General features: G+C 37.6%; 1 protein-coding gene across 3 annotated transcripts in view; it reads left to right on the forward strand.

Annotated features, from left to right (window-relative positions):
* LOC124796273 (papilin) overlaps positions 1–21016 on the forward strand; it is a 259683-nt gene that overhangs the window by 171307 nt on the left and 67360 nt on the right. For 2 of the 3 annotated variants that reach the window (XM_047260389.1, XM_047260386.1), the window contains 4 exons: positions 8144–8356; positions 11107–11298; positions 13155–13388; positions 19573–19782. In XM_047260389.1, the coding sequence (XP_047116345.1) occupies positions 8144–8356; positions 11107–11298; positions 13155–13388; positions 19573–19782 (849 nt within the window). The remainder of the gene's footprint in view (positions 1–8143; positions 8357–11106; positions 11299–13154; positions 13389–19572; positions 19783–21016) is intronic. The other variant, XM_047260387.1, reaches the window with a different exon arrangement.

Consider the following 21016-nt stretch of genomic DNA (forward strand, 5'->3'; position numbering starts at 1 on the left):
ATTGGTGTTGAGGAGCCACTCTCACATCAACAGTTTATATATGGCAATAAGAAAATGAATCCTAAACACCCATGCAAAACATGATTATATAATCTTATTCCACTATTATGTTGTGTGGTAAATATGTCTTGAGGACAGGCGGGTTTTGTCAGACAGCCCAAGGATTTGGTGTAAAATGTAGTATGTACAGTGGTTACCAAATGTGATCCCTCTCATTTTGAGGCACCAGTGTGTTAATCCTTGGGAGTGTCTGTAATACCTCCATATGATACTTTATCAGTTTATGTGACAGTGTCTTCCTGAGTTTCATTTGTGTATTATAAGTGCATAAAACTTAATATGAAATAGATTTAATGCATGTCACAACAAATAATACATCATATATTACACATAACTGTTCTGTAAATTTTAGCACCTGTTTTTCACCATATTATGTACTGATAGATGAATAACATACCTAATTTTAGTCTAGAGCTGTCTATCCCATGGTGTATAGAGTAATATTTTGTTACCTATTTTATCATAAGGTTTTGGTACAAAAAATGCATGATGATCATGGAGTATGACATACAGACCCTCATTACAGATGATTCTTAATTCAAGATGTAAACTGGTTCCCAACATTATTAGCCAACACGTAGCATGCTTATGTTAGTTAATTTCATTGTAGTAATGTTTTTGTCTATGATCATGTGAAATTATTACTTTACCTGCACTTTTGACTTAAGCATAAGAACATTTACTGAGCTCATGACTGGAAGAGCTTAAGGAATTTGTAACACATAGTCAACAAGAAATGTTGTTGTGTAGTATATGCAATGGCATAATGTAATTTTTGTAGAAAAGGTTGTTTTAATGTGAAGAGCTGCATCTGAGCATAGATCTGGTGGCCATGAAATCAATCATGACACAATAAAAAGAAACTGAAGATAATTTTTGCAGTCAAGAGGCAAATTTATTTTTAATTTCAACTTAACCTACTGCCACCAGCTGTAGTGCATGTAGTGTGGCATAGCTGTTAGCGTTGTTGGCTAGTGTACTTCGGATTGCCATTTCAGACTTGCTAACCAGCAAATATTTGTTATTTAGTGTTTGTCATTTTTGGAAGGTTCTCAAAACTTCTTGTGTTTGTGTATTCTGGAGTAATCAGTGTTTGTATAAATAGCAGCACCCTCTGTCCAGGAGCTCAGTTCTGTTCTTGCTGTAAGTTGATGTTTGTAATAAACATGCTTTCACTGCTAAGTGTTGTACTTCATTGATGACTCTGATTTTGGATTGGTTATTGAGTGTGGTTACGATGTGACATTGTTCAGTGAAAACACCAGGTACTTCAAAATATCTGAAGCACTGTGGCTCCAATTAGGCAATGCAACAGGTGTCACCTATACTGACAGGAACTGGAGTACATGCAGTATATTTATTCCCAAGTTCTATATATCCAGGATACCAATGGATTCCAGACCAGCAATAAGTTAGGTGCACACAGGCATCCATCAGTGTTTTTCTGAGAAGCTAGTCAGGAAACAACGAAATGGTTAATTGAGTCCACTGAGTCGTCAAATACAGTGGGGCGGGTGACATGAAGTGTTTGACAAATGTGTAGTTTTACTTGGATGGCACAGCACAGCAATGGTCCAAGAACATCAAACAGAAACTTGATAGCTGGGACAATCAATAGCGAGCCCACTTTGAAGAGGAACAATTGAAAAACAGAGCCCAGTGTCAGGAGGAAACAACACAATTCAACACACAGAACCTTTTGGCACTATACCACATTGTGAATCCAAAAATGACAGAAACTGATAACATTTCACATTTGATGACTGGGATCACGGAAGACTTGTACCAAGCTGTTCTGGTAAAGGATGTTACAACAAACAAAGAATAAGTGGTACTAGTGCATTAATGAAATGCAACAGAAACTAGTTGAATGAAAGAAGTGTGGCCAACTCCCAAATGTGGTCCCTATGGCAACTGCAGAAGACAACCTTGACCTTGCCTCTCTCAGAAACGAGATAGTGAGAGAAGAGAGCATTTTAAGGGAACCAGAGTAAGCAGTAGATAACAGACATGAATGTCGACCCCATAAGTCAGGAAGTACTAGAGAAGATTGAAGAAGAAGTTGATCTTTAGCACCAATCTTCGCCACCAGTTGAACATACCAGTAAGAATGGACTCAACGAACTTATGCTGCAGTTGTCAAATGGCAATTCAGCACCTCAGAAATAGAGTTATTTCCAATTCAAATGCCAAGTTTAATGCCCCACAGAAAAAAAGATATCTGGAGGATAGAGGTTAGCAAAGTGGTGTGTTTCCACCACGTACTGTCCACCCCAATAGCTTAGTGGTCAGTGTGACAGATTGCCATCCTATGTGCCTGGGTTCAATTCCCTGCTGGGTCGGAGATTTTCTCCGCTCAGGGACTGGGTGTTGTGCTGTCTCCATCATCATTTCATCCCCATCTGATGTGCAGGTTGCCCAATGTGGCGTCGAATGTAATAAGACCTGCACCAAGGCAGCCGGACCTGCCCTGCAAGTGGCCTCCCAGCCAATATGCCAAACGCTCATTTCCATTTTTACCATGTACTATCTGTTGTACTTTACTGTGCAGAGAGCAAGTATGTTTTCAACAACTACTACACTGCCAGATGTCAACCATCACAACAGTTCTGTTCATGCCACTCAATTGCAGATGATTACAGCTGACCTGTGAGATGAACCCTATCACTGCACCCTGGACATGTTATTTCCTAACAAGCCATAGCCATTCCCTGTTGTCATATAGAGGTTTGAGCCTTCATCTACCCGCCGAATTCTGGAAAACTGAGCGAGGCAAACATGTTTGGAGGTGAGGCCATCGCAGATGGAAATCTTCCATGAATGACAGTCACCAAGATACCAGGAAATCTCATTAATGTTGTCACTGACAGCGAACTTGTCTGGGTACTAGGCTACTGGCAAATTGAGGTTGATGACAATGACAGAAAAAATACTACCCTCATAACACTTCATGATATCCTTGTGTTCAAGGTCATGACATTTTGACTGTGTATCACTCCATCCACCTTCAAAATCATGAGGGACAATCTGCTGCAACACATTAAATGGGTGACATGTCTTTGCTCTCTGGATGTTACTGTCATTTTTTCAGAGACATTTGAAGAACATCTAAGCTAACCATCTTGAAGTGTATTCAAGCATCAAGCCTCAACTTGAATCTGAAAAAGTGTCTCTTTGCTCTCCAAGAAATAAAAATCTTTCAGCATGTAATGAATACCAGTGGTGTTCATCCTGATCCAGAGAAAATAAGAGCAGGATTAAATTTTCTAACTCTTCAGCATATTCATGATAAAGGAAGTTTGCTCAAAATGTGCTCATACTGCTGGACTTCTGTACCATTGCAAGAACTACAACAGAGAGATGCCAAACTTTCCTGGATTGAGGCACAAGGAAGAGCTGTCTTTATTCTCAATGAGGCACTAAAATCTTCTCCAGTCCTAGCAGTGTATGACAAAAATGCTGAGACACAACTCTACATCTAGCAGATAAAGTACAGGTGCAGTTCAGGTTCCGACTGAGGAAGGTGCTCAAAAGATGATAATTTATGCCTCCATAGCACTCTCTAAGCCAGCGATGATCTATTCTATCACTGAGAAAGAGTGCCTTGGAGTTGTTTGGGCCAAGCCATAACAGATTATGGCCATATTTATTTGGCAAACTGTTCACTGTTGTGATAGACCCTCATTCTCTATGCTGACTAGCCTGAAGGATCTACTGGTTTGACTTGCTGGATGGGCACTGTGGCTTAAGGAGTATGACATCAAAATGGAACACAAATACAGAGACAAACACAAGGACATCACGTGCTTTTCAAGGAATCCTTTTGTAGATGAAATCTCAGTCATTGCAGCACTAAATGATATGGCTGCTGAACAGAGGCAAGATGCAGCATTGCTGAAAACCATAGAAGCCTTGAAGAAGGAGGGAGTATCTAAAGGAGAATTTAAGTTAATAAACTGAGCATTATACAAGAACTGTGATCCAATGGGGAGAAATAGTTGCTCATCATGTCAGCTCTTCTACAGCCGGCTATTCTGAAGTATTGCCATGGCATTTTAGCATCTGGTCACCTGGGATTTTTGAAGACTCTGCACAGAATGAGATGCATGTTATCATTGGCTGGGTCTCTACCAATTCCTTAGACACTATGTGAGCCACTGTAAGGAATGCCAGTCACAGAAGCACATTCTGCCGTTACCTCCGAGGCATGTGGTACCAGTTCTGCCTACATCAACGCCATTCCACCAAACTGGAACTGACATCTTGAGGGGGGGGGGGGGGGGAGGGGGGGTTTCCAAACACAACGAAAGGGAATTCATAGATTATAATCTGCACAGGCTATCTCACCCAGTACACTGACATCAAAGCTGTGTTGACTGCTAAATCTCCAGGAATTGCAAAAGTTCCTTGTAGAAGACATCATTGTGTAGCACCTCATGTGATGATCTTGAATCATGGAAAAGTTCTCCAGTCAAGATGGTATCAGAAGTGATTTCATGTTATGGCATCACTCACAGGATGACAATTGCCTACCATCCACAGAAAAATGGCCTCAGAGAATACTTTAATAAGACATTGGCATGTATGCTCTTGATGTATGCTGATATCAAAAAGAGAGACTGGAATGTAATAACACCTGTTGTTACATTCGCATACAACACTGCGAAGTAAGACACTGCAGGATTCACACCATTCTTTCTGTTCCACAGTCACGAGGCAGAGACAATAATGGATACATTATTCACATTTCAACTGTGTGAAACACTTCATCACCACTACCAAAGAAGCAATGCACTGGCTTGCTTACAGACCCTGGATGGCCAGGAGAGAGACCGAGAATGCCATAGCTTCAAACACCAACCAGTGAGATATAGTCTAGGACTGTGCAGAGAGTAAGACTGCTTGAAAGTTACTAACACACTACTTTGGGCCATATCATATCCCTCATTGTTTGTCAGATGTTACATATGAAGTTGAGGATTATGACCCTTAATCAAGATGACAAAAGAATATGGATGTTGTCCATGTCCTCCATATAAAGACCTACTACAGTCATGAGGCGCAGATCGAGGTTCAAGGAAGCTGAAAACCTGCTCAATGATCATGAAGTTCCGGTGCAGGCACCATGATGGCATGGTTAGCATCCCTGGCTAGCATCAAGAGTGCCCAAATCAGAGGGGCGGGGGCTAGATGTGGAGGTATGGAGTACTTTTAATAATTTGGAAGATGAATGGCAACTTATAATTTGCCGTAAAAAAGTTCCAGTTCTGACTCTGTAAAACATGCATAATAACCAAGTTTTAAATCATTTTCTTGAGAGAAAAACACATGATAACATTTTTTTTTTTCCGTTCCCTGAGAGGTGGTGGGGGCATTGGATAAGTAGCAGCATTCTTTGTCCAGGAGTTCAGTTCTGTTCTGCCTGTAAGATGGTGTTCATAATAAACATGCTTTCAGTGCTAAGTATTGTACTTCATTGATGACCTTGGTTTTGGACTTGTACTTGAGAGTGGTTACAGCATGACAATACAACTGTATCCCCACATTCCATCATTGTTGTTGTTGTGGTCTTCAGTCCTGAGACTGATTTGATGCAGCTCTCCATGCTACTCTATCCTTTGCAAGTTTCTTCGTCTCCCAGTACTTAGAGCGACCAACATCCTTCTGAATCTGCTTAGTGTATTCATCTGTTGGTCTCCCTCTATGATTTTTACCCTCCACCCTGCCCTCCAATACTAAATTGGTGATCCCTTGATGCCTCAGAACATGTCCTACCAACTGGTCCCTTCTTCATGTCAAGTTGTGCCACAAACTCCTCTGCTCCCCAATTCTATTCACTACCTCCTCATTAGTTATGTGATCTACCCATCTAATCTTCAGCATTCTTCTGTAGCACCACATTTCGAAAGCTTCTATTCTCTTCTTGTCCAAACTATTTATAGTCCATGTTTCACTTCCATACATGGCTACACTCCATACTAATACTTTCAGAAACTACTTCCTGACACTTAGATCTATACTCGATGTTAACAAATTTCTCTTCTTCAGAAACACTTTCCTTCCCATTGCCAGTACACATTTTATATCCTCTCTACATCGACCATAATCAGTTATTTTGCTCCCCAAATAACATAACTCCTTTACTACTTTAAGTGTCTCATTTCCTAATCTAATACCCTCAGCGTCACCCGTCTTAATTCGACTACATTCCATTATCCTCGTTTTGCTTTTGTTGATGTTCATCTTATATCCTCCTTTCAAGACACTGTCCATTCCGTTCAAGTGCTCTTCCAAGTCCTTTGCTGTCTCTGACAGAATTACAATGTCATCGGTGAACCTCAAAGTTTTTATTTCTTCTCAATGGATTTTAATACCTACTCCGAACTTTTCTTTTGTTTCCTTTATTGCTTGCTCAATATACAGATTGAATAACAGGCTACAACCCTGTCTCACTCCCTTCCCAACCACTGCTTCCCTTTCATGTCTCTCCACTCTTATAACTGTCATCTGGTTTCTGTACAAATTGTAAATAGCCTTTCGCTCCCTGTATTTTACCCCTGCCACCTTAAGAATTTGAAAGAGAGTATTCCAGTCAACATTGTCAAAAGTTTTCTCTAAGTCTACAAATGCTAGAAACGTAGGTTTGTGGTTCCTTAATCTTTCTTCTAAGATAAGTTGTAGAGTCAGTATTGCCTCACATGTTGCAACATTTGTACAGAATCCAAACTGATCTTTCTATTTTTCTGTAAAGAATTCGCATTAGTGTTTTGCAGCTGTGACTTATTAAACTGATAGTTCGGTAATTTTCACAACTGTCAACACATGCTTTCTTTGGGATTGGAATTATTATATTCTTCCTAAAGTCTGAGGGTATTTTGCCTGTCTCATACGTCTTGCTCACCAGATGGTAGAGTTTTGTCAGGACTGGCTCTCCCAAGGCTGTCAGTTGTTCTAATGGAATGTTGTCTACTCCCGGGGCCTTGTTTTGACTCGGGTCTTTCAGTGCTCTGTCAAACTCTTCACGCAATATCGTATCTCCCATTTTATCTTCATCTACATCCTCTTCCATTTCCATAATATTGTCCTCAAGTTCATCGCCCTTGTATAGACCCTCTATATACTCCTTCCACCTTTCTGCTTTCCCTTCTTTGCTTAGAACTGGGTTTCCACCTGAGCTCTTGATAATCATACAAGTGGTTCTCTTTTCTCCAAAGGTCTCTTCAATTTTCCTGTAGGCAGTATCTATCTTACCCCTAGTGAGATAAGCCTCTACATCCTTACATATGTCCACTAGCCATCCCTGCTTAGCCATTTTGCACTTCCTGTCGATCTCATTTTTGAGGCGTTTGTATTCCTTTTTGCCTGCTTCATTTACTGCATTTTTGTATTTTCTCCTTTCATCAATTAAATTCAATATTTCTCCTGTTACCCAAGGATTTCTACTAGCCCTCGTCTTTCTACCTACTTGATCCTCTGCTGCCTTCACTACTTCATCCCTGAGAGCTATCCATTCTTCTTCTACTGTATTTCTTCCCCCCATTCCTGTCAATTGTTCCCTTATGCTCTCCCTGAAACTCTGTACAACCTCTGGTTTAGTCAGTTTATCCAGGTCCCATCTCCTTAAATTTCCACCTTTTTGCAGTTTCTTCAGTTTTAATCTATAGGTCATAACCAATAGATTGTGGTCAGAGTCCACATCTGCCCCTGGAAATGTCTTACAATTTAAAATCTGGTTCCTAAATCTCTGTCTTACCATTATATAATCTATCTGATACCTTCTAATATCTTCAGGATTCTTCCATGTGTACATTCCATCATATGTATGATATTTTATTGTATAAGTGATGCATATGATGCTTTTCTTTCAGTGCTGTTCAAGTGTATGATGATTTACCTGTAACTTAGCTTTGCATTAGAACACAAATGTTAATACCTTGTTAAAATGATGTGTTCATTTTCAGATTAAGGGAATTAATAATATTGCTTATAATTATGTCCCAAACAAAATAATCTAATGACTAAGGAGTGAAAATAGTGGTTACCATTTTGCATCTACATCCACAAAAATTATTTTCTTTTTCAGATGTTTGTAACATCCCATTTGATCCTGGGTATTGCCAAGATGCACTGCAAAAATGGTACTATGATGGAACTTCTCGAAGCTGCACACAGTTTAGTTACACAGGCTGTGGTGGAAGTGGAAATCGTTTCAGTAGCCAAGAAGAATGTGAATCTGTTTGTTTACAGTATCAGGAAGTTCCTCCACTTGGCAATGACACTGCTCTTTCCAGACAAGGTATTAAATTCTAGAAGCATAGGTTTTTTTTAACAGGATGTACCTTTATGTTCTTTGTGTTGTTTCCAGTATTGTTGCAGTTACATTTGTTACTTTTTGTTGTAGGTATTAAATGAATACAAATAATTGCAGCAAGTTATAATCTATTTACAACATAGGTACAGTAGAATGTAAAAGAGGCCTCGTATGTGAAATTTTTAAACAGTTTACTGTACACTGTATTAAGTACCCATTGCAGTGTTGGGGAAGTTATACAGAAATGGTTCATAACTGAAACTTCTTGGCAAATTAAAACTGTTTACCATACCGAGACTCAAACTGAAGAGCTTTGCCTTTCACAGGCAGTTGCTATACCAGCTGAGCTACCCAAGCATGCCTCATCATTACAGCTTTACTTCCACAAGTACTTCCTACCTTTCAAAAGGCAAAAGGCAAAAGTACTGAGTTTGAATCTTGGTCTGGCACACAGTTTTAATCTGCCAGGAAGTTTCATATCAGTACATGCTCCAATGCAGAGTGAAAGTTTCATTCTAGTTCATATCTGTAAGCCACATTAATTACTGATGCACTGGCACTTGTACCCCCGTGAGTGTATTTTTTAGGTAGCTTGCAAAACCCATTCAGTGATGCTTAACCACTTGCTATATATGCTATCCAGATTCATGGAATATGTCTTACACAACACAACAATAAGATAGGACATCCAAAGTTCACAAAAAAAAAGAAAAATACATGTCTCTTAATTTCAAACTGTGGAAAATCCAGGAAGAAATAACAACTATATGTATTAGGATAGATTACTGCTCATCATGTGGAGGAGATGTTGAGTGGCAGATGGCACATTTAAAAGTACATTAAATGTAAAATCCAGGAAGAAATAACAACTATATGTATTAGGATTGATTACTGCTCACCATGTGGAGGAGATGTTGAGTGGCAGATGGCACATTTAAAAGTACATTAAATGTAGACTAAGCTATCGAACAAAGTTACAAAGTTCTTTGTCAGATTTAGAAAAACACTCACACGTGGCCAGTGTCCAACTCTGGGTGCTGCATCGGGAGATGCCTGGAGACAACAGTGACCACTTGTGTGAGAGTTATACACTTATGAATGTGTTTTTCTAATTGTGATGAAGGATTTTGTTCAATAGCTTAGTCTTTTTTAGAGTACTTTTATATGTGCCTGTTTTCTGACCAGTGCTTCCTGTATGTGGTGAGTAGCAATCTCATCTTAATTCATTCTGTTGTTAAATATCTTAATGTAGTTTACAGTTGTGTGCACTAGTCATATAGTCAATTCATAAAACTACCAGATACATATTTTAACGAATAGTGAAATTCATGAATAACGAAAAGGAACCATAAATAATACTAATAAAACCACAGCCTGAGAATTATTTAACAGTGATTTACAAGAGAATAGTTATGCTATTATAGGAAGATACGTTACACAAAAAGTTTTCCAAAAAGTAACTTATTACTTTTAAATTAGCGGCCACTGTTTGTTTCCCTTTTCTCCCTTAGAATTAGTTTATGTTGTGATAATATTAAAAAAGTGAAAAAATGAAGAATAGATCTTCATGTGAACAAAAATTTATGTTCACAATATTTGATCTGATGAATTAACCATTGCACTGTACAAAAACTTGATTGTTGTTCTATTCAAACTGTTAGATACAATAAAGAAAAAGTATCTACATGATTTCACTATCATTGTTGCATTAAATAAATGACTTGTAGCATTTGTTTTGCTTCCTTCATACATAATGTTTAGTGCAGATTAATGAAAGAAACATTTTTTCATTGATCCCTATCTCATTCCTTCATTAAAAATGGAAAGTCCTTGAATACACAATGAAAGAGTTTACAGGGTAGTTCTATTAATCTGGCTGTTGTATTTGTAGAAGTTGGTGCAATTGTTTTATCCTTACAAAATGGGATTTTAATTTTAGCTAAAGAAAAGTACTTTGAACTGATTCATTAGGCCAGTCCTCTAACACTGCACAATATTACCCTGTTCCATTTTATTGTCTTCAAAATCCAAATGATTTTCCCATCCTTACCAAAAATGTATCCACTGAAGCAAGCATTTTTAGTTTCTGCCCTGTGACTCAAGATTCACAATTTAGATAACTCATTAGCAAAGCTGGAATCCAACTTGCATACGAAGCTTGTATTTTTAAGTGTTCATCAGTATATTGATTGAAATGATCACTGCTTTAACAAAGTCATGAGTCTTTAATCTTAGACCTGACATTGCCATATTGTGAACTCTTCTAACGACTTATTGAGTATAACTAACAAAGGATCCAGAATTGTCACAATCAGTACTGTTCATGTTCAGTTACATTTAATAAAAAGGTAATATTTATTCACAGAAACCATTTGCTTACAATGGAGCACAGTAGCCAGAAGTTGATCAGCTTAAGTGAAATCCACACATCTACTAAATCAGGACCAGTTACAGGCAGCTATAGATTTACATTTCTCTCTCCAGCCCTAGATGAGTCAAATGAAGCTTTTAAGACTAATAAATGCAATTTTATAGTGCTGTTGTTTGCCGCACATACAGCTCCATGTTTAAATTGTTCCCCGTGTTATCTGTTTATATATATATATATATATATATATATATATATATATATATATATATTTGTTTCTTTTTTATTTATAATTCAAATAGAAATGATGAGCATTTGTTTTGTTAAGTGAAACATTTTAGATGCTACATAAAAAATCTCTGTTTAGCAATATGTAGGCTTCCTGTAGACTCAGGACCATGTGCTGGGGGATACCACAAAAGATGGTATTATGATGATGAGCGGCAGACTTGTATTCCATTCATCTATACTGGATGTGGTGGAAATTTCAACCGGTTCAAGAATTTCCAGAGTTGTCTATCTTTTTGTTCTGTAGTTTTGCAAGGTGGTAATGATGATAGTAAGTGGAAATAGAAATCATGATGACTATTTGCACTCTGGCTTTAAATATGCTGCACTTTGCTAGCTTATGAAACATAGCACATGAAAATGCTTTTACTTCAATTCTTTGCTACTTAATTTCTTCAGTCTTTTGCACAGTCTAGTGAGTGATAGTTAGAAATATGGGAAGAGAGGGTGGGGGAGGATGTTTTGCAGCCTATTTTTTTGGAGAAATCTGGTTTTTTTATCATTTTGATACAGCATAACCGTAAAAAGTTTTTATTGATTTACTGAGTAAAATATCAGTGTGTGTGTGTGTGTGTGTGTGTGTGTGTGTGTGTGTGTGTGTGTGTGTGTGTGCAGGTGCATGCAAGAGAGAGAGAGAGAGAAGTGAGAGGTGGGTGTTTCACCTCTAGAAAAATTTTGGACACAGGCCACAGTGGCACAAAGCTTCATAAGCAGGCAGACTGCATCCAGCTTGAACACACTATTATTATCATAATCTGCAGCATCAGTTCACAAATTTCGTGTAAGTTGCAGTCTAAACGTCTCATTATTCTAATGCTGCTGTTTCTGAATATACACTCCTTCATGAGATTTATGGGTTATGCTGCGAATACATTCCAAGGAAACTGCTGCATTACTTGGTGCACCGGAGTAAGAGCAGACATCGGCCAACAATACTGCAGCTACAACTCATCAAGTAGACATCTCCCCCACATGTGTTTGAAAGGACTTTGACTATTCGTGTATCTTCTTCTCCACATTACCCAGAATAATTGGGAGTATACCACATTCATACTTATGTAATGTTTCCCTAATCTAATAAGTGTACAGAATTATTCTGCAGTTTCTGGTTTTCAGTAGGCTTCCAGCATAACTGAGAAGGGAGTGATGAACCATAGATTTTGAAACATCAGTTGAAAGATTTCCTGTGGCACCCTCACCTTATTATGTTTATGCATTTCACGCCATAGTTTAGAGCCTTTTGCATATTGTACTATATGTATGAAACAGATTTCCTGTTTTTGGTGTTTGGTTTTGCAATCAACACATTTTGAATTATGTGTATTGTCACTTTTTCCATAATTGAGTATCTATGGCTGTGCTGATTCCACAGAAACCAAGAAAAGAAGTCAAGTAAAAAAGAGATTCTTTGTTTACGTATAGTTAATTTGCTTCAGTCTTAACCCTGACCTGCCTCTGTGACTGACATAGTTAGTTCACTGGACTTCTAGGTGGATGATCTGTGTTTGTTCCTCAGTCTTGTCAAGATGTTTTCTCAGTAATAAGAGTGAAGTGGAGCCCACTCAGCCTTGGAGTGACAACTGAGAAATTACTTGAAAAAAGAGTAGTATTCCTGGTTTTAAAACTAGTGTTAAGACAGGGAGAGCAATCTGCTAAACATATGCTCCTCAAATAATGCCATTGAATGATGGTTAGAGCATTGAAACAGTGCTTCAGTGGCACTGTAGCACAAGGGGTTAAGTTAATTTCTTTTATGTATTTATTATGCTTTATTCTGCACAGTGTTATCAGTAGTCTGTCTTTTGTCTCAGCACCTCCCTCTAAATTTTTCCTGTTAATCCCATTAGCTTTTGAGAAATGAATTGGTGACTTTTAATGCTATAATTTTACATGCTTTCAGCTTTTCAATCAGGCAGATTGTATTATAAGCTTCTCATTTCCCTACCTTTCTTCATATGCATTGTTATATTTGAGATTCTTATTTTCCTATTATATAATAAATGGTCTAGATATACTATCCACACATACTGCCAAATTATCAACATGTAATTTTTTATTGTATGATAATATCGCAGCTGTTGCCCATGTAATTCCTAATTCCTTAAAATACTTTTTTAAATTGTGCAGAAATTGAAGATAAACCAGAAGAAAAAGTTGATTGCACATCTGCCAAAGAGAATTGCAATCTGTTGCAATGCCCTTATGGGATTGAAAGATTTGTCAATGCAGATAGCTGTGAAATATGTCAGTGTCATGAGCCATGCAAAGACCATATTTGTCCAGATGGAACTAGGTGTGCTGTTGACCTTTATCAAAATACTGAGACAGATGACACTGAATTTAGAGCTGTTTGTAGACCAGGTAGGTGGATATGTATATTCTGTCCACATTAATTAAATATTAGTGTGGTTTCAACTACAACCCACTGTGGTTATGTGTGTGTATGTGTGTGTGTGTGTGTGAGTTACGTTTGCATGAGTATGTGTATGTGGTCGGTCATCTGTTTTTGACAAAGGCCTCATTGACCAAAAGCTTATTCTGTGATAGTCTTTTTATTGTGCCTACCTGCAATTCAGCATCTGTGCTACAGGATGAGTAGCAACAATCCCTTTCATCATATTGTTAGTGAAATATGAGTGTTAAACAAACCTTTCCTCCTGATTGAATGATTCATATGTATCCAGTCAGTTTAGTTAGTTCATACAAAATTATCACAGAGAAACATGAACTGAATGATTAGGAAGATGGCAGTGTGCTTCTTGCAAAACACCTAGGAAGACAATGCTCTTCTTGGGAATTGAGTAGATCTGGAGAAACTACATTTCAAAAGAGCAATAGATACATCCTGTTTTCACTGTCTTGGCTGTATTCAGCCTGTCTTGAGTATCTCTTTCCAACAACACCCAATAAAATGTAAAAACTTAAAGAATTATTAAATCCTCCCTACAAAAAAAGTTAAATAATCAAGGGGTACCCAAAAAAAACAGAATTGCATTTTAAAAGCTATATATTTTCAAACTGTTTACAAAACAACCATATCCCCTTCAAAATACTCTGTTACAATGAATACATTTGTTTCACTGGTGCTTCAACTGTTGCAAAACATTTTTTGTATTCCTCTTTAGATATGGCTGACAGCTCCTCCCTCATTTTTTCTTGAGTTCTTCAATGTTGTTAAATCGGTGTCCCTTCACACCCCTTTTCATGCATGGAAATAAGAAAAAGTTGCATGGAGCCAGGTCAGGCAAGTAAGGTGCGTGGGGCAGTGGAACCATGCCATTTTTAGCCAAAAACTGTCTAACAGAGATAGCTGTGTGTGCGGCTGCATTGTATTGCTGGAAGAACCAGTCTCCTGTCTGCCGCAGATCAGATATTTTTTGATGAACACTGTTGCGCAATCTTGTTGACACTTCTTAAAACGGTCTGTAAGCATAAGTTCTCAATTTTTTTTCAATATTTTCATCAATTTGCGCAGTTGATGGACATCCAGCATGAGATTTGTCAACAAATCAGTCCCGCCCCCATTTTTAAATCGAGTAAACCACTCGTACACTTGAGTTTGTCACATGGCATCATTCTGGTAAGCTGTTTTCAACATTAAAACAGTTTCAACAGCATTTTTACCAAGTAGAAAACAAAATTTCACAGCTGAACTTTGTTTACTTAAACTTGCCATCATAAAAAATAAAAAAGAACAAAACAGTGTTAGGACTGAACTGGCAATGAGTTTCACTATATGTGCCTAGCGGCAGAAATGTGTACTGCACAAGCTCCACCCACGGCAGTGCTTTTTCTTTTATATATATATGTATATATAATTTTACTTGGAAAAAGAAGTATTATTATTCTTCCTTGAGGACACAATTTACAGTAGAAAAACATCTGTGATGATGAGACCAAAGTTGTGCCCCATATTTGCAGATGATATTATGCTCCTCTTAGAATCCAGATATCCTACAACCCAGGTACCTCTCAGTTGGCAGCTATCTGTCAGAAGGTTGGAGAAGTGGACGGTGTGGATAGGCTGTAAATTTGTTTGCATTGATTTTCACAATGCAAGGGACATTTATCTTCCAGTTGTACTGCAAATGAGGGACATAATTCTAAATGTTAAAAGATCTGGTGAAATTTCTGGCTCTATTTTTTATCGCAACTACTGAGACATCTGATGGCTTGGTCCCTCAAAACATGTAACATCTCAAAATGTCTTGGTCACTGGTAAAATATCATTGGAGTGTCATCTGTATATGCAGGAGGGAAATCAGGCATGAAAAATTAGAAATATAACTGAAATAGACAAAAAGATGAAATATAATTACTAGTGTTGCTGAATCAGCATCTAATAAAACTCAAGATGACTTTCAGAAGAATGAAAAGAAACAACATTTACAGTAAGTAGTATATTGAGTACATGTCATCATTGAGTGTATAACTTTACCCACTGGAGGGCAAGAATGTTAGAACCATTGCCTGACAGCCTGGATGTCTCGTATGAACTTGCAAAATATGTGACAAACTACCCTGATAATGGAAATAGTTGCTGTAGTGAACATCAACATCTTTCTTTTTTAAGTAAGATTTTGTTGTTGGTAAATTTAAATTGATTATGGGTTAAATAATATGGGAAAGTATGGTGAATCTGTAGATGGCATGATACTGGCATAATGGGAAATGGCTGTATCCATATCAATCAGAGAGCTGTAGCTTAGACAATGTGTCAATCCTCATTTCAGTGCAAATGTTCTCTTTACGGTTGAGGCTTCATTCCAACGTGATCAAATTGTAAATTTTCACAATCAAAATGTGTGGGCTGACAAGAATCCGCACGTATTGTACAATCACGCCATCAACACAGATTTTCTGTGAACATCTGGGCAGGCATTGTTGGTGATGTCTTGATTGGGCCCCATGTTCTTCCACCTATGCTCAATGGAGCACGTTATCATGATTTCCTATGGGATACTCTACCTGTGCTGCTAGAACATGTGCCTTTACAAGTACAACACAACATGTGGTTCATGCACAATGGAGCTCCTGCACATTTCAGTCGAAGTGTTCATACGCTTCTCAACAACAGATTCGGTGACCGATGGATTGGTAGAGGCGGACCAATTCCATGGCCTCTCCATGCTCTCCTGACCTCAACCCTCTTGACTTTCATTTATGGGGGCATTTGAAAGCTCTTGTCTACGCAACCCCGGTACCAAATGTAGAGACTCTTCGTGCTCGTATTGTGGACGGCTGTGATACAATACACCATTCTCCAGGGCTGCATCAGCGCATCAGGGATTCCATGCAACGGAGGGTGGATGCATGTATCCTCGCTAACGGAGGACATTTTGAACATTTCCTGTAACAAAGTGTTTGAAGTCACGCTGGTACGTTCTGTTGCTGTGTGTTTCCATTCCATGATTAATGTGATTTGAAGAAAAGTAATAAAATGAGCTCTAACATGGAAAGTAAGCGTTTCTGGACACATGTCCACATAACATATTTTCTTTCTTTGTGTGTGAGGAATGTTTCCTGAAAGTTTGGCCATACCTTTTTGTAACACCCTGTATAATATTCAAAGTTACACAGATAAGATTTTCTCCTCTAGCCAAGATTAGAGTCTGATTGTGTATCAGTTTATAATGCTGCCCTACAAAGTCCCTCTGCTTTCTTCAACTTGTCTGTTCATGTGATCATCATATCTTCTTTCAGCTCTAATCTTTATTTCCCTCTATTACACTTTTTTCATACTTCATTCTTTTCTCTCTATAAAAATTATTTTCTACAAAAATTGATCCTTCAGCTTCAAAATAGTTTGCTTTAAATGATTCAGTTCTGATGTTGGTATGTGTATCAAACACACCCTTGAGTATTGGTTACAACTTTTTTCATTTTCGTGTGACATGACAACATTCAACTGCAAGCATTAATTCTCACCAGCAGTGGGTTGTAGAATATGTATCATGCCCTTATCACATATTACCATCAGAATTCATAAATAACAGTACAAGGGACAAAATCTTCTACTGAAATTAACTTTTTAACTTTCACAGAACTCTTTGATAAAGAATTTAGTCAGGCATAAAGCAGAAATATGATATTTCCAAGTTTCAGGCTTTGCCACTGACTTAATGATGTCATGTTCTTTCCACAATATTTCAACAACTTCCCCAGTTATCTTCATTAGGTATCTCATACAGATTTCATCATTCACTGCTTGAACTCCATACTGTGAATTGGACATGCTGTCACTGCACCAGTGATTGTTTCCCGATACTATCAAAGATAAAACAGTCTCACAGAAAGGTAATACCAACCACAAAGCTATCTCAAACTTTTAAAAATGTTATATTAGAAAATATCGTAAGACAATACCTTTCACCAAAGAATTATTTAATAGGCTCATGTCTATGAGTAGAGAGAGGCCATTGATGTTTTTTCGAGTGCTGTTTGAGCAGAATGAGTGCCGGACTCTAAGCTTTAATAAACTGAAACCGTTACCTTTGTTAGAACTAAAATAACAAATCATAATGGTTTCTTCTTAAATGATACTAAAAACTATGCTGATGGTTGGCCAAGTATCTATAAACATGAATTATAATTTAACATTTTAACACCTTCATTTCTGCAGATGCTCCAGATAATTTACTTTATCTGTGGCATATTGCATTCATTCAAGTTAACTGAGACAATAGGTTCCAAAGGGGGCAATGCACTTAAATTAGATCTGGCACATCCCAAAATTGCAGCTTTGTCATACATAAAATTTGTGTATTTTGCAATATCACTTTCAGTTTCATTTATCACTTTAATTAGAACAGAATACTACAAATAATATCAAATTATGAAGGCCTCATTGAAATAAATTGCAACTCTTAATTATTTTATTGATTACATACTGCTCAAATAGACTTTGCACAACCTAATGATTTACAAAGTGTTTGTTTATTTTTTATTTTACCAAAAACACATTTCTCAATACTCTTTTGACCACAGGAAATCACTATGTTATGGAAGTACAAGTAAACTTCCATTCTCATTTAAGTCAAATAAAGCACACAGTGACTCCAGTCATGAACAGGACACTGTCAGTTATGTACGCTGTTGGGTGTGTCAGTGTGCCTGAAAAGATCTTTCCAGCTTATACCATGTGTGCACTGTTTATTTTATGAAAAGAAGGGTTTTCTGTAAGGAGAGTTGATTGCCAAATTGATGTTAATCAAAAAATGTCATTTGAACATTCATCTGCTATCATGAAACACAAAACATCAAAGATCTGCCATTTATTGATTGACTTATGTCATCAGCACCAGCTAATGACCACTACCTCAGCTCACCCTGCCCCCTCCTCCTTGTGAAAATCAGACACCCTATCCAGTAGCACCATGCCTTGTAAAGTGTTATGGTGTTTTGTGTATCTTAAAGAGTTAATTTCATTAGGTGTGCTAATTCAGTACTGTATGTGGGGGAATTTTCAGATAAAAGAAAAATAGATTATATTTTATAATTACTATTGCATCATTAACAGGTAAGCTTTTCATTGAGGCAGGGTCTGTGGCTGTAGACCCAGTCTCGATGAAGACATTGACACACAGCCCACCCGTAAGTAGGGTGAAGTAAAACAGTTAACAGGTATGTTAGTATATTTTCACTAAGTAGGGTTTTTTTTGTAAAAATGTAGATATTTTGTAGAATATGATTTACTTTGTTGTTGTTGTTGTGGTCTTCAGTCCTGAGACTGGTTTGATGCAGCTCTCCATGCTACTCTATCCTGTGCAAGCTTCTTCATCTCCCAGTACCTATTGCAACCTACATCATTCTGAATCTGCTTAGTGTATTCATCTCTTGGTCTCCCTCTTTACTTTACACATTAATTTATTATTGTATATGCTATGTTTTTTATCGAATTAACAGTAAGTCTGATAGGACTGCCATGTTTATTTGTATTTTAACAGAAATAATATTTGAAATTAAACTGAAGCATATAGAATGTTGCTTTGTTTCACCACTACTGCAAGGCAAGAGTCATACTCCAATTAAAATTACTTTATCATTAATGTTACAGTGAGTTGTGTGGTAAGGGTCAGCCACTAGTCAATTGCAGGTCTTTGTTGAGCACCATGTGCTCACTATATTTCCCATTTTGTAGGTACATGCAGTGCTGTGTGAAGTATGGCTGGCAGCATGCCTGCAACACTATCCCCCACCACTGGAATCCATCAGTCTCAGACTAATTTTAATCAGAGTATACCCCTCTTATGTCACTGCAGAGTGCCAAACATTGTCACATGTGCATGCCACAAAGGCAATTTAAAATCCAAACCAGAATGAAACCTTGTTCATGGAGGTGGTATGAGTACCAAAATGTGCAAGGGTCATAATTAAAGAGTGATTGATGCAGAAAAATCAGTGATATTTCTGTATTATCTTAACATTTTCAGCACCCTAACTTTTGTCTAAAATTCTCAAATAACTGAAAAATCTGTTAACAGAATGCATATTTTGATGTTGCTCCTTACTCATAAAATTCACTTCTGTTTTTTATGTCTTGCAGTGAATAAGCCAGGGGAATGTCCTAAACTAGTGGAAGCAAATGAAAATTGTATACAAGAGTGTCAATCAGATGCAGACTGCACAGACATACGTAAATGTTGTTTCAGTGGTTGTGGTTCTTCATGCCTGAATCCTGTTTATCCTGGACAACTTTTAACAACAGAAAGACCAGTTGTGCAACCACAACCACAGCCACCTTATGGAGTTTATGGTATGTTTATGTGCAATATCTATTGTTAAGATGAGTCATTTAATGTGAAACAATATTGGAAATTCTTGGGTGGAACAATACATAAAATAAGGGAAAGGAAATTACTCACCTATAGTGCTATAGGCGAGTAGTTGCTTTTCCTTTATTTTACATATCATTTAATGTGAGTAACAGAAAATCTTGGGTAGAGTGTGTGCTTTGATATGAAGAAGGATAAACACTTGTGGAAGAGGAGTAGAGCAGAACTTAAACAAGTAATCAACCTGCAGGTGGGAACTCTCCATGCAATGTATACTACCTTCCCATAACTCCCCTGGGCTCAATCTTCATTAGTCCCTGTTCTTCTCATATCTGTCCCTTTCCCTACTCCCACTCCAGCACTACACAGCCTTCTATTCCACCAACACACCCACAGTCTTCTTTTTCTCCTCCACTACTTCTTTCCGTTTCACTCCTCGCTCCTGCTGCACTACCCTGTCCCCAGTACCATATCATCCCCACCCCTACCGTGATATCTCCCCACCAACCATATTGTTTCCCTCACATTGCGCAGTTGTTTGCAATACGGTCACAGTGGCGAGAGACAGTGGTCATGTGTGTGTGAGTTGTATTTTCGTAATATGTGTGTGTGTGTGTGTGTGTGTGTGTTATGCCTACTTTAAAAAAAGGCCTGTTGGCTGAAAGGTCACATGTTCAGCAGTCTTTTTTGGTGTGCCTGTCTGCAACTCAAAATCTACTCTGCATGAGAAGTAGCAGTCTATCCTTTTCATAACATAATGTACTTTTACTTATTTGTTATTCTTATATGCTTAGTTTTTTTTATCCATATAACAAACTTATCATGCATGTGTAGTGACTGGAAACAAAGAGTAGGAAAGAAGTGAAGGGTCAATGAACATGAGGAAAATGCACATTTCGTAATATTGTGAGCAATTTCAAATTCACTATGTTATGTGCTTCTTTTTTGTTCTTCAGTTAGGCCTTTATAGATTTTTTGAAGTGAAAATAGGAAGATACAAAATACAAATTTAGGTAACAAGAAAGAGCCTTAATCATCATAAAAATGATCATTATATCACTTGCAGATGTTCTGTCTTTGAAAATTAAAGAATTATGAACAGAGATAAAGATGTGAAAGATGGCTTTTCAGTTTATTGGAATGAGTTACGCAATTATCTAAAGTGTATATCCTCCATTCATACACTTGTAATACATCATGCATTAATCTTGAAAG

The sequence above is a fragment of the Schistocerca piceifrons genome, chromosome 4, assembly GCF_021461385.2.
Source record: "Schistocerca piceifrons isolate TAMUIC-IGC-003096 chromosome 4, iqSchPice1.1, whole genome shotgun sequence".
NCBI lineage: Eukaryota > Metazoa > Arthropoda > Insecta > Orthoptera > Acrididae > Schistocerca > Schistocerca piceifrons.